This window comes from Gallus gallus, chromosome 3 (genome assembly GCF_016699485.2).
Source record: "Gallus gallus isolate bGalGal1 chromosome 3, bGalGal1.mat.broiler.GRCg7b, whole genome shotgun sequence".
Lineage (NCBI taxonomy): Eukaryota > Metazoa > Chordata > Aves > Galliformes > Phasianidae > Gallus > Gallus gallus.
Window position 1 is genome coordinate 67937164 of NC_052534.1, and position 15140 is coordinate 67952303.

A 15140-nucleotide genomic window follows, 5' to 3' on the forward strand; every position below is an offset into this window, starting at 1 on the left:
CCCGAGGTTCCGCCCAGAGTCGGGCGGAAGCGATTCCCGAACTGAAGCTGCGCAGGGGGCGGCGCCTTCGCGGGAAGGTGGGGGCGGGGCCGTGCACAATTCCTTCCTGGCGCCGCACCCCCAGCGCGGAGCGGTGGTGAGGGGTGCTTTCAGGTAACGGTTGTGCTTGTTCGCGCCTACGGGCCTGGCTTTACAGTCTCGGGGCGCTGCCCGCTCCTTCTGGGGCTGCTGCTGCCCGGCCGCGCTGTTGCCCGGGGAGAGCGCGCAGGGGCCGCCGCTGTAGCGTTCCTCCTTGCGCTCCTGTGTGCGCCCCGGCGTTGCTGATTCACCCAGGGTGTCCCACAGCGAGACCCTGCGGGGCTGCTCTCCTCCCCCGCGGTGTGCGGAGCTGCGGGCGGCCCGGCGGGTGCTGCAGGGATAGGGCCTCGGGCCTGTGCTGGGGTGCGCTGCGGGCTGGGCAACGGCGTGCCTGCTCTTTGCACACTCTGTAGTTAGGGAACTCTAGAGTTGAAGGCCTCTCTGGCTTCACCCACTGGGTACCTTGGCTCCTCAGGGTAGTGCCTGTGGCACCGACCTCCCGGAATTCTAGATACATTGGGAAGGTGCTATCAGGGGTTTGGATTTTGGGTGGTGCTGTGTGAAGCCAGGAGCTGAAATCAGTGCTATCTGTGGGTCCCTTTCAGCTTGAGATATTCTCTGTGCAGATGTGCATTCAGTGCGATGCAGTGTTGTTGTTGATCGTGCCTGGAGATGTGTGGTTGTGGGAAAACCTCATTCAGCAGCAGTGGTGACTTGTTTCTTCTGGGGGAGCGGGGTTTCAGTTCCAGCTGAAGAAACAAACTGATCTACATGTGCTTCACCATTCATTGGAAGAATGACAGATGACAAAGATGTGCTTCGAGATGTGTGGTTTGGACGCATACCAACCTGCTTCACTCTGTATCAGGATGAGATAACTGAGAGGGAAGCTGAACCTTATTATGTGAGTATAACCAAGGTACTCAGGGACAGTCTGATCCCATGGTTCTGTTTGCTTCGTTTAGGTTCATTACACACGCTGTTAGATGTGTAGAAAAAGCTTTTCTCTTCGTATTCCTGGAACCTTCTGGGAGTACCTTATGACCGTGCTGTGCGAGTCGTCTTTCTTCTCAGTAAGTTCAAAAACTTAGATTTGTTTCACCAATGAGATGGAGTTATAACAGGTAATTAAGATCTTGAAAAACTTATGAGAAAGTTCAACAAATAACTAAATGGAAGACAGAGGCTGTACATACAAACTCACCATGAGTGTATGTTCTTAAAGATTCTTCAGAAGACAGGAGAGAACTTGTATGTTGCTTACTGCACAAATAACTTCAGTTAGAGCTTTGTGCCATCTTAAACACAAAAATTAGTCACGTAATGTCAATTCATGAAGAACATTGACTGCAGTTTTTCTTTCATGGGTAACTTCTGTGTGTTTTCTTTCAATGCTAGTAGCTTTGAGAGGTCTAGTAGGAAAAGGACCTGTGATATCTTATCAGAACAGTCACTGGACTGATAGCTGATGATACAGATGAGGGTGGTGGATGTGTTTGAGTTGTAAGCTGAAGTGCTTTCTGTAATCACGTGGCTGTTAGTTTACAGTGTGCTCTGCAGTTTTCATCCTTGCTGCGCCTTATAGACACTTGATTGATAGGGAATGTTAGCTGGTTCAGTGTAACTTGATTTTGGAAAGTAACAAGTACGTGGAAGGAGAAAATCTTGTACTGAGTTTGTGATTCCAGAATCCTTCTATCTTGTCGTATTTCATTCCATGCTTTACAGAAAATATTACTGGATAAAATAGTATTTACTTTGTAGCATTTCTATTTTGTCAGTTACTGATTTACCTGTGTGCTTAATGTGTTTTTTTTAAAACCTACTCAATCATTAATGCTTTTCATTCAGGAATGATACTCCTCAGCTCTCTATGCCTTAGTTTCGCCACTGCTGAAACAGAAGTACTTCTGCTTCTCAACCGTTTGCCAAATGCATCTGAACTATTTAGCAGTCTGACTTAAAACTCTTCAAAATATACATGTACTTCTAATGTAACTTGTACAGTATACGCAAGTTTTAGTACAGGGACGTGCAGTCTTAATAAGTTTAACATCAGTGTGAAAACCCTAAAGCTATGTTGACTTCTGTGTAGTCAACTTCCTAATCCTAAGGGATGGCAGTGTCTCTTATTTACTTCAACCATGAGCAGAAAATTTCAGGGCTTAACTCTCCATTCTGCAAAATCTGGTTATTAAAAGATCATAATTCTCAAACTTTAGGTTCTCCCTTCTCCAGATCATGTTGGAGCTGTTAATATAGTTTTGCTTCTTGAAGGAACCAAGAGTCCATTTTAAGATTTTACATCATGGATGAGTTCTCGTGGTTTCAGTGTGCTTCTGCATTCATATGTTGGTTCCAGTCTGGAGTGTGTTTCTGAAGAAGGTCTTTTTTTTTTCCCCACTTACAATGCCCAGCTTTCTAGCCCAGGACAGTTTCAGAGCCCCCAGGCTGAGCCTTTTTCACACAAAGCTGAAGATGTACTTTGGGCCTGAGATCAGTCTGCATTAGCTGCTAATCAGTATTCAATTAATGGGATGAAAATGAAGCTGAATTGAAATAAGCCTCTCTGAGCATATTTAGCAAACATTCCCAGCACTTGACACCAGTTTTTCTGTTTTTCACATCTCCTGCTATCACACCTCTGTACTTGTTAAAGTAGATGTCACCTCTGTGTTCCAGACTGCTTTTGGTAAATGGGAGGGAAATACTGGTGTCATTATGTTAAGAGGAAAACAGCTTCTGGTCTGATGAACTTGCTTTATGAAGATGGGAAGACATAGATCTAAAGAGTTGAGGGGTTAGAAAAATAACCCAGAATCTCTGCTGTTCATTTCAGCTTGAGTGGTTTAGTTGGGTACCCTATTTAGACACATCTGCTGGATATATTAGCACAGCACAGGGGTGATATATGCATGTAATACAATGTGGCATTGTATAGGAATAGCAGAGCTAATTTAAAATTATCTTGTCCATCGTTTTGGAAAGTAGTGACATCGAGACTCAGCTGCTCAAGTAAGGCACTGTGCTATTTCTACCAGGCAGGTCTCTGCAGAGTTACACTGCAAATAGATATGTCAAGTTGCTTTAAAATGGATGCTTACGTTTGGACTGGAAGTGTAGTTAAGAACATCTAGGTTGAGCTGCTTTTATTGGTAAACGATCTGCTTTTTTCCTCAGTCTTCAAATTGGCTACGATTTTGACTTCAAAATAGTTTACAGTTTGTCTTGGTGCATGAAGTCAGAAGCAGCACATACTGGAAGCAGAGTACTCATTGGCTGAAATTCATTAGGTGTGAAGAACAAAATAAGAACAGAAGGCAGTCATAGCATGATACTCGGCACAAGGGACTAACTTCTGCTGGATCACTCTATGCTTAGCAAGTGTGAGAAGGGTTGTCCTATTAAAATATCTATAATAGTGAGCAATGTAAAGCCACTCTGGGTTAGGCTGCTGTATTTCTTTATCCTGGACGCCCTGTTGATCAAACAAGTCCACTTCCTGTTAAATCTGGGATTTTTGCATTTTACAGTATTTTGCCTGCTGCAAAATGGTGTGTTGTTGTAAGTTTTGTTTGTTTTTAATGCAGCAGAACCCAGGTATTATTTCTATGTGAAGAATATATTGCAAGCATTTACTTAAGCATTAGGAATTGTTGCATTTTACTTAACCAGGAACGCCTTCTGTAGAGGTTATTGCAATTAAATGCTGTAGCAGTAAATGATGTGCAAAAGGAAGGTGTTGCAGTTTGTGTAATTTGGTAGATAGCATGTACTAAACTATGGGCATTCATTTTATCTTGTAACAGTTTTGAAGTTCTATTTTTATTAATTTAATGAGAACTCCTGATCTTATTTCAGTTTGCTTTCTTTTCCCTCAACAATTTTGTGTTATTTTGGTTTAACCTGAGAGTATATAAATTGCGTGCATCTTTTTCACAACCCCTTTCAAAGATAGGGTCGAAGGCAGTTGATTATTGTTGGGTCTTAGTTTTAATCAAGAGCTAGTGATTGATTTCTTTTTATTTTAAGAGAGACTAAATGATTCTACTGGGCATGGCTATTGACTTGGTGGGTGGCCAGCAGGATGAAGCAGGATGAGGGGGATGGTGGTCTCCCTTTACTCTCTCCTTGTAAGGCCCCATGCGGAGTACTGCATCCAGGTCTGGGGCCTCAGCACAAGAAGTATATAGAGCATAAATTAAGCACATAATTTAAAAAGATGGACAAAAATAGAGTGTTGAAATAATGTTGTTGGGAGTATCAGAGTACTGGTCTAAACATAAATAGTGTGGCCCTTCAGTGGGTCTACTGAGTTGAGAAGATGCTGCAAATGCTGAGCATCTCTGAGAAAGAGGTCCACGTTAATTTGAAGCACAAAACCCAGCAGTTAACTACAGAGGCCCATTGGGAATGTTGGCAGCATTCTGTTAGATTCAGTGAAATGGTGATTGATTACAATTTGTGATCTCTAACTGTGTTGAGATATGAACTAAATTGTTCTCCTAGGCTTCAGACTGAATTTTGATATTTTACAAAAGAAGTTGGCTGTGCAGCTTAAGGCTTATGTCAGCTACTGTTGTAATTGTTAATGCTTTAATAATGGATGTATAGATTTCTTTCCTGTATGGTTATGCCACACACAGCATGCTGGAAATTGGCTTTTATGGCAATCCAAATGGGCCTCATCAGAATATATCAGCATTAATTTAACTTCAAATATCTCTCAGAAATAGTATGGGTTTGGCACCCAAAGTATTTGGTTTTCATTAGGGTTGCCTGGCTTACTTTGTCTTGGGAGCAGTCACTGATTATATTGTAATTCAGGTCCTCAAGGTACCAAACCGTTCTCATTCATGTGAATGACCTCACTATATTTGCTAAGATTGTTCACCATTTGAAACTGTAAGCTGTGTTTGATTATGTTGTGCAATTAGGCTCCTTCTAAATACAAAAAAAAGCAGGAACAATCTAACGATGACAGTAAGAAAAACAGATTGACAAAGAAAACATATGTAGGCGAAACCCACAAATGTTAACTGATTTGGTTATGATGGTGATGAGTCTTAATCTTTCGCAGTTTTATATCAGCTTAAAATGTATTATTTAAGTAAGTGAATTAGTAAACCAGTACAGAAATAAATGAACAACAAATCCATTCTCTTTCATTAGAAGTTACTCTTGATTTACTGTCTGTACCTTCTCATTTCTGAATCTGATACTTAAAATAATTTCTGGTATTGAGGCCAAAATACTTTGATAGTATTATAGAGTCATAGAATGGCCTGGGTTGAAAAAGACCACAATGATCATTGAGTTTCACCCCCACTGCTATGTGCAGGGTTGCCAACCACCAGACCAGGCTGCCCAGAGCCACATCCAGCCTGGCCTTGAAAGTACTTTAAGAAGCATTGGTAGTAATGAGTAACAATGGAAAACCAAATGTTTATTTTTCCATAAATATGTAAAACAGAATCTTTTTTTTTATTCCTCAGCCCTGTTTTGTTATGAATTGGGAAATAACTGTACAGGGTGTATACAATTCACTTAAAATGAGTGAAGCAAAGCTAAATCTTCTTTTACAAGGAGGTTAATCTTTTCTCATTGGATACTGAAATGCTTACAGACTGTAAACGTCCAGTGCAGTTGTCAACTTACTGATCAATGCGGTCTGTTTGACCTTTATTATTGAGCACAGTACTGTATTTTTAAGGGAGGGATGCGATTGGGGGTGCATAAAAAACAAACAAACAAAAATTATACAATGTTCTGTTTTGGATAGTATGTAATGTTACAGTGGAGAGGAAGAAAGTAATACACCAGAAAGCTGTACGATGATGTCTTATTTCAAATGCTAAAATACTGACACTTTTCTTGGTAGTTTGAAACCATTATCACTTCTCCTAAAAGCAAATAGATTTAAATTAGGTATAAGAAAGAAATCTTCTACTCAGAGAGCGATGAGGCACTGGCGCAGTTGCCCAGAGAAGCTTTGGATGCCCCATACCTGGAGGTGCTCAAGGCCAGGTTGGATGGGACCCCGGGCAGCTGAGCTGTGGGGTGGCAGCCCTGCTTGTGGCATAGGGTTGGAACTGCATGGGCTGTAAGGTCCCTTCCAACACAAATGGTTCTGTGGTTCTTCCTGATTTTAGTGGCTGGTCAGGTTAAGTACTAGAAGAATTATAAATAGCCTTAGCTAACATTTTGAATGGCAAGTCAAGAGCAAGGAAAACAGAAGTTGCTACCTATTGGAAATACAAAATGCACTTGCACTTACAAACTCTAAAGCAGCTGATTTCAGTTATGGTTTTGTTGTTGTTGTTGGGTTTTTTTTGGTAGTTATTTCAATTTTGGAATATTAGCTGGTACACACTCACTTGTTATATTCAGTATGAAGTTGGAACATGTATTTATCTGTTCATATGAAAAAGTTACCTTTGTTCTTTGACCTACTGGAATAGGGAGAAGCAGAAATTAGATTCTAGTCCTCTGCCTCCCACTACATGAAAAGAACTAAGTACTTGTTTTGACTTCTTTTTTGTTAGACTAGTGGATGCTGCTATTGTGTAACTTTTAAGTGCATAGTTTTGTAGTTTTTCATTAACCATTAATAAGAAAACTGTCAAAAAGAAATCAATTTTTATTTCCCCCTAAGAATAGGAACACTGAATTTTAATTATGGAAATAATTTAAAGCTTGTTATTTATTTATGTATATGTTATTTATGTATACTTAACGGATGTGTTTTTTCCTTCTTTCAGTTGCTTTTGCCAAGAATAAGTTACTTGACACTGGTAACAGACAAAGTGAAGAAACACTTCCAGAAAGTTATGAGACAAGAGGAAGTTAATGAGATATGGTTTGAATATGAAGGTACGCCACTGAAATGGTGAGTTTAAGTTTGTGCCTTTACTCAGTTTATTGTGTGGAGACTTCTCGAATTTAGGACAGTGTCAATACTTTTCCTGACCTAACCACTTCATTGGGTTTCAGAGAAGGCAAAAGAGGAAGATTGGGAAGAGAGCTGCAGTATTTTCTAGGCTCTGTTTAGATAGCACCGGTCCTACCTATGGCAAGCACTTAGTATTTTCAATCTCTTCTATTTCTTGTATCGTAATAGGAAAAAAAAACTGTGACTGTTGTAGCTTCTTTAAATTGGCTGTAAAAAATAGAACTGAATATTTAATTACTATGAATGTAGCACGGAATGTCTTGTGATTAGCAAACTTTACATCATTGAGCAGTGAAACACTGGAACAGGCTACCCAGGGGGGTGGTGAATGTCATGGATGGTGCATCCAAAGGCAGGCTGGGAAGGGCTCTTGAGCAACCTGATCAAGCTGCAGGCATCCTTGTTCATTGCAAGGGGAGTTGGAAGGGACCTTTAAAGGTCATCTAGTCTAACTCAAATATTTGGTTCTGTGATTGATTGTAATATCTCTAATTAGTCTACACTGTAAGGTCATTTTTCTTGCAATCTGCTTTGTGTAATACTTGCCTGAGATACAGTGTATGTCTTTTCAGCTGCAGCTCTTCAGTTTTGCAGTGAGTACTGAATAAGTTTTGAAACAGTTTCAAATTCATGCTCTGCTATACTCAAACCAGGATCTTGGAAGAAGGTGCAACTCTTGCTGTTTGGAGTTCCAGGGGGTGCCTGAGGCCTCTGATCAGATTGTTGGGGCACAGGAAGATGAGTTCCTTGCCTGCAGGCGTGTGCTGGGGGAAGGTCTGTGTATAAGGAGTTGCCAGAAGAGGTCAGCAGACTCCATAGCAGCATAGATGAAAATGTAGTGTGTCAAATACTCTCAGACACCCTGCAGTTAGAGGAGCTTAAACCTATAACTACATTGAAGGAAATGCAGGCAGAATCTGCTCACTGGATTTGGAAAATAATCTCCCAAAATGGGAAGGGACTAGAAACATGTAACTTCTGTTAGTGGGAGGAAAGCTCCTTCTCCACCTGCATTTCTGTAATTCATTTCTTATTTTAAGATCTCTCTTGTAGCTGTCATGCTTTGCCACCTGCTTTCTACCCATGTCCCTTAATTTCTCATTTGAATGTGGATTGTTATTCAAAGCTCTTATGCTCATAGTTGATAGCCACCAGACCGGCCAACCTGAAGGCAAAGATGCTTTTGCCCCACTTAGGTGTTTTCCATCTCTCCGTTGCAGACCTTTATCCTTAAGGAGTATCCTGTGATTGGAAAAACTAAGATCTTTTTGCCACACGAGCTGCACAACCAGTTACTGACATGCATTTACGTCTCCCTTGAGCATTTCACTTTCATGAAACTGTGGGCGTGCCACCTAGCCCCTGAAGCTGTGTTTCACTTCTGATACATTCAAGATTCCCCTCTTCATCAATTACCATTTGTTCCCATGCGGATGAACAGCAGGGACTAGTTGTCCAAGTTCAGAATAAAACCTACCAGTCTCCTGCTTGCCAAGAAGTTGCAGATAAACCTTCCTACAGTAAGTGAAGTTGGCAGGTGGGACTTCAGTCCCATCTAGAACTGGGAGTAGGAGTAGTGAATCTCCTGTCGCTATTACTGCTTTCTTTTTGGTGTGGATGTGCTGTTCAGGGTGCTCTGCAGTTTTCTTGGAACTTCCAGCCCTCTGCCACTGGAGCACTAACTGCAGAAGACAGGGCTTCGCTTTTCTTACCAGAGCTGATAACCTCCTGTCTTCCTTATGTTGTGAGTCTCCATTTGGTGCTCCAGTGACTGCAGACCCACCTTCTGTGTAGCTGGGCATTCAGGATCTCATCTGTGCAAAGTCCTGGTGAAGATGCTATCAGTGGCCTATCTTCCCTGACACTGAGCAGTCTGCTGGACTCCCACAGCTCAGCTTATTGACAGCTCTTCCTCCGCCAACACCTCCCTTCTGTAGGCAATGCCACCACCTATGCCTGTGCTAGCCCTCAGGAGAGATCCCAAGCACTCTTGGCAGCTTGAGACCTCTCTCAGTTGCTCAAGCTGAGTGGAAGCATCTGATACGCCAAGGGAATTTTCTTCAGTGGATGCTGGAGGAGGGCATCATGTAGGTTGTGAACATTCGTGTGTGCAATTGCTCAACTTCAGCGGAGTTTCTGTCCCCCATTCTGTGAATTATGCTCTAGGCCTGGCAGTTGTGTGGGATGTCTGTGGTACCAGTGGAATGGATTCTTTACCCTGCCTAGTTAGGAACCAGCTAAAGACAGAGGGCCAGAGCACCATTTGATCAGTACCCATCTGTCACTTTCAAAAGGACTTGAAAACACAACTTTAAGAACTTTAAGGGCATCTCTCACACTTTGAAACCACCTTCTGCGTAATAACAAAAGCAGTAATATGGAGAATGGCTAGAAGTCAGTGCTGTTACGCTTCTATAGACTGAAGGCTTTCCTGACCCAATTGGTATTCTAGCAACATTATTTTTTTTTTTCAACGGGATTTTTAGTCTCCAAGACATTTTCTTTGTATTACTCTCCCCCATCTCCCCCCCCCCCCCCCCCCCCCCCCCTTTTTTTTTTTTTCCTTTTCCTTTGGGAAATCATAGTTGAGAAATTACAGTCTTCACTTAAGACCAATTTGATTTTCCCCAGTCTCCTGTGTTGGGGTTGAGGGGAGATAAGGTTTTATGTTTGATTTTTATTTTTGGGGATTCTTTGTGCGTGGGGGAGTGTTAAATAATACTTTTGTGGGTTGTACAAAAGTACTGCTGGATGCAAGATCTTTAATGAGGGAATACTGATCCTTGACACAAGAAGAATGGAGTTTGAAGGAATGTTACTTTCTCATCCCATTTACAAATTGGCAAGTCCCCTTTTATTCCCCATTACCTTCTTAATGCCTCACTTAATTCTCTGTCTTAGTTAAGAAATACAGTATTACTATGAAGGAAATATAAAGAATAGTTTTGGTCTTATGTAGTGTGCTATCGATTACAGACTCTTTAAAGAATGCTTGTAACTGCATTTCAAAAATAAATGAAATACAGAATTATGTACAGGCATTACTTAAGGCTTCTGTGGGCTTCAGATTAGATGAAGCAGGAAGAATCTTACCTGTCATTACTGAATTACTCCTGTTGTGAGCCTTACTCATAATGTAGGACATCAGAACAGAAAATGATTTTTCTCCCAGTCTGCTGTCATCATCAGTCTCAGGTGTTCCACTGTGAACAAAATGTTTTCAGGGCTGACCTCTTCAAAATGAGAAGCATATATAATCTGTGCAAAGCACAAGGATTTCACTTAAATTTGATTATCTTTATTTTGTTATCTGTGCTTGATAGAAAATAGATGTAGACCAGTAGTGATTTGGTGTCTTTTGTAACTATACATACATATACATATGTATATATATTTATATAATTATATATATAATAAATTATATTTATAAAATATATTATTATATATTATACTATTTATGTAAAACATATAAACTGGAATTTTTTTCATGTTCATATAATTATCAAAGGAAGTCTGTTTTTTGTTACCCAATGCACCTTTTGCTGACACCCTGCTGAAGAACTCAGTACGATTGGCAGTTAATAAAATGTCTTAGTGATAAAACTCAAGTTTTTACCATTGAATCTGGATGAATCTGACTGTATGTTATCTGTATGTTTTACCCGCCCCCCATAAGGAGAGAACAGTTCTAGATCTTGGTATGTTTCCCCTATTCTCTGAAGAAGTTCCAAATGCAATAGCCAAGTTCAAGAGTTGTGCCCTTTTAAAAGTTTTGCTGTTGTTTCTGGCATAGTTTTACATGGGTTTACCAGTAGAGGGTGCCAAAGTCCTGTTTATGACAGCTTAGAAGTGAGTGAATTGGTGCTTTTAGGGTAATACTCTGTTATTGCTTTTCTGGACTTTTGAAACTCATTCTTGCTTTACTCTGTGTCCTCTATTCAATCTTATTTCGTTTTTTAATTTATTGGAACTGCTGAGTTTACAACTAAGTGTGCTGATCTTATTAAGATCAGGAAATTAATAAGGCCTTTTCAGTGTGTTGATTTTTTTTTTTTCTTTTTTCTTTTTGAGAGAAAAGAGAACAGAGCTTTTCAGAATGACTGGAAGTTTTATGTATGTGATATATGTAATTTGCATTGCTGGGGACTGTGTCTTCTAGTGAACTTAAAAGGGATGAAGTTACAAGACAAAAGTGAATATTTGGAGAGAGCAGATTTGTATGTGTTCTCTATATGAGAATACCATTGAAATTCAAAACTGTAATCTGATTTGCCTCCCCTTGATTTGATAGTAAAGATGAATAGATGGCCATTTTTTTTTCTTTTTATCTTTTCTACAGATAAATCATTTAAAAAAATCTGTTGCTTATTCTCCACTGACAACAGGCAGCTGGGAGAGAGAAGATGTGCTTAGGGTCAATGTGGAATAAACTTGTATTTTTCAAATGCCTGAACAACTTCTGTCACAATGGTTACTGCTAATGTTGAGCTTCTTAACTGAAAGTGATATTCTGAAGGATTTCACAGGGCAGCTGTAGGCTGATTGTGCAGTTGCAATGCTAGCAGTGTTTTATGGGTGTAGCATTGAGGCCACTGGTTTAGGTATTGAATATGTGAATTCCACACCTGATTTTTACTGTGAACTGTAAGTCAATTATACTTGTCTGTGTAAACTTTTTTCTGAATAAACAAAAATGAACACGAATTGTAGGAAGGAAGCAGCTCACTTATTTATGTAGGTATTCTAACTGTTATATGTAAAATTAAATGCACAGTTTGTATGTTCATTTAATCTTTTAATTTTCTAGGCATTACCCAATTGGTTTGCTGTTTGATTTGCATGCATCAAATACAGCCCTTCCTTGGAGCATCACAGTGCATTTCAAGGTAAAATTAAAATACACCTTAGATTAAGACCAACTGAGCGCAGGATTACGTGAAATTCAGAAGTTATGCAAAAATCTCATAGTTGTTGTTATTTTACAGACAGGTAGGTAGTAGGACTTTCTGATGAGGAGAATGTTTGTTCTTCAGGAAATAGCTAAAATTTCCTGAAAATCTACAGTTGTTTTCCATGAGCCTGTGTGTGCTTTCAAAATGACCTTTTGAAAATGTTTCTGTTATAATCTGAAAGTCCAAAATTGTTTTTCAAGTGAAGTTATGAGATTGTATCAGTACAGTTGAGTGGATAAAAAGGAAGAACTTTCTGTAACATTTTTAATTCAGTCAATTCAAGTTGACTGAAGATTTGGAAGATTGAGAAGAGCTCATCCCTTTAGGCACATTAACATAGATATGAGATACTGCAGAAATCCTTGAAGTCAGGGAGTTGCTATCATTCTTTGAAGTTGTACTTCATGTGGGTCTCCCTTAGAGAACTGAGTGAAATGGGTTTGGTCTTGTGACAGTTTAGTCACAGGAGAGACGTTACTTTGATTATGCATTGTAAAACCATTAGGTATGACTTCATGGCACTACTGATCTTTGCTCAGAAGAGTGTGCCAGATTCTTTCATGCTCTCAAATGCATTGAGAAGGTGGTGCCAGGTATGTTTTGAAGTGAGAACCACAAGCAGAAATCATGATGTTTAGCTATGAAATGTTGGTTTGTTGTTGTTATATTACAGAGGTATAAAAGAAACAATAAAGTAGGAAAACATATAAAGGAAAGCACTAAATTAATAAGCTTGACTTCAGTGTGTGAGATCTGAGCATACTGGAAGGCATACTGGGAAGCAGTGTTATTGAATGTTTTCATTCAAACTATTCTTCTCTTTTATAAACAATCTTTCTAGTAGCAGTAGTATGATTTATTTTTGAAGTATACACTGGAATTGTGTGTTCTTATGATGTATAATTGTTCTTAGGATATATAATTTTGCATGTTGAAACACTGAAAGTGAATGAATGTAAAGACAGGGATGTTTTTGAAACAATTATAATCGCTGCACTTCTGATATATGTCAAAGAGGGGTGGGGTAAAGAAACTTCCAAGCTGTTTTGAAGAAACTGTAGGGTGTCTGGTTTCACAGATTGTGATTTAATTGTTGCACGTCCTGAGAACTCTGGAAGACTAACAGTGACAAGGAAAGGCTGTTGCCATCCCAAAGTAGAGCTGCATTGAGAAATGAATTGCAGCACCACAATGAATTTCAGTTTCATGTAGTAATGAAAACCAATTTCAACTGTCCTTATGTTGCTACTTGCCCAGAGATCAGCTAATTTGAGTTTTTCTCAAAAGGATGCATGAAAGATCTGCAGAAATAATTTACTGCTAAAGAAGTGTTATTTTAGAAGTTTTTCTGACTTAGTTTTTTTAAAAGCATAACACCTTGGATTATTGCATAAGCACCTGCTTAATCTCTCTTCTTGTTTTTGATGTAATTTGAAAGCTTGTTTACATTAGCCCACCTTAATGCTTAAAGTGAAAACATAACCAAAATGTATCAAAGTATGTCAAAATGTTGAAGGCATTTTCACGTGTTTTAATTCTTTACAGTTCAAAGAGTCTAGGTGGATTGCTGCCTGGATTATTCTTTTCATTTGAGTGTAGTTACTCTTCAAAGAACCATATATTTTATTTATTTTAGCTACTGTTAGATTTTTCCATGCTTTAATTTTTGCTGTCATGGCTTTTCATTTCTCTTACAAAAGTACGCAGTCAAATAAAGAACAAAAATATTCCTTGTTGAAGAAACAATTTATTTGTATCTGCTACTGGTATGCAATGAGACATCACTGATTTATATCTCTAATAAAACCGAACCGTAGTTGCCTTAAATAGTCATAGTTGATGTACCTGAACAGAGTACTAAGGTCTGAGAACCCTGAGATATCGTAGTCTAGGAAGTTGTTTGTTACCAAGGTTGTGGCTTTATGGAGAAGAGGGAAACTTTTATCCTTTCCCATTAAGTTCAGCAGGCATAGCATTATTTGTGTTCTCAGTGTGGTAACCAGCTCTCTGGATTTTGAGTAGTTGGCAGGAGGTGATGAAACGCTGTCTCTAGAAAAGGAAGGTAAATCAAATATGCCAGCTGAAGGGCAAACAACTTTCCTCTGCTGAAGCCCTTATCTGCTGGCCCCTGCTTTTCCACACACAACCCATTGTAGAGAAGCTCCATCTGCTTTTGTATAGCATTAGCGGTCTTCCATTCTTGGTTTCCTTAGTTCAAAATAGGGTTTGGTGAACTGAAAAAGAAGTGCTTTGCCATGGGGTACATAAATTATAGAACTGTTAGGAGACATTGTGAAAACCAGAAGTATAAATGAGGTGTAGGGTTTGTTTTTTTTCCTTAAAAAACAAAATTTTCTCAAAGAAAGGACTGCTGATGGTAACTAAACACAAACACATGGACCTTTCCACTGACACTGGATATGTTCTTTATGACCTTTAATACCATATTATTGGTGTAATTTTTTTTTTAGAAAATTACCCTAATACTGCCTGTCACTGTATAAACAGGTGTTTTGTGAACTGGAACTGATACATCAGTCTGGGTGGAATGGGGTTACGAAACCAGACTGATGAAATTGCCTGCTATGGTTTTGGAACAGTTTTATGTAAGAAGTTTCTTAGCATTCCTGTCTGCGCAGATGATACTTTCCTCTTTATGACTAAAATTATACTGTAAATATCTATTGATACGTGAAGCAAAACCAGCAGTACTTTAGCTTTCTAAGACAATCCTGGTCGACTCTTAATAATCTGTCTTTTAAAGACGTAGGGCATAGAGGGAATAGGACATCAGTAATAGGAGTATTTGAATTGAAGCTGCCAGTGAGATCTCTTAAAACTTTTGGCAAATCTCATAGTTGCATAACCAGAGGTGACTACCAGCTTGTTTATGATCGTCTGTTTCTTCAGGGAACTGAGTCAAGTTATTTACATTTCACTATTTCCTGTATAGGCAAGTAGAACTTAAAAACAAACAAGAATGTGTCATGTATTTAAGTGCAAAACTTTCTTCTTCTGTGCCCTATTTTATGTAAGTGAGGATGCCATATTTTATGTTGGTAGTCTCATGTAGGTAAAATGTACTATGTCTCTAGTTGGTGTAACACTGTTGTTTTATGTTACCTCTTCTGTGCTCAAGTTTTTCAGCTTCTACTCAC

The 15140-nt window shown here is 39.3% G+C and overlaps 1 protein-coding gene across 27 annotated transcripts in view; it reads left to right on the forward strand.

Moving 5' to 3' along the window:
• Nucleotides 1-76: 76 nt before the first annotated feature.
• The window catches only part of ATG5 (autophagy related 5), a 71886-nt gene continuing 56822 nt past the window's right edge, over nucleotides 77-15140 (forward strand). For 17 of the 27 annotated variants that reach the window (XR_003074222.3, XR_001466036.4, XR_001466037.4 and 14 more), the window contains exons 1-4: nucleotides 77-153; nucleotides 822-982; nucleotides 6840-6967; nucleotides 11838-11916. Coding sequence is in view for 16 of the 27 variants with exons in the window: in XM_015284519.4 (XP_015140005.1) it covers nucleotides 875-982; nucleotides 6840-6967; nucleotides 11838-11916 (315 nt within the window). In the remaining 11 variants the exon portion in view is untranslated. Of the gene's footprint in view, nucleotides 154-810; nucleotides 1152-6839; nucleotides 6968-11570; nucleotides 11675-11837; nucleotides 11917-15140 lie in introns of those variants that run through there. The other 10 variants (XR_006938655.1, XR_006938656.1, XM_046938876.1 and 7 more) reach the window with 4 other exon arrangements.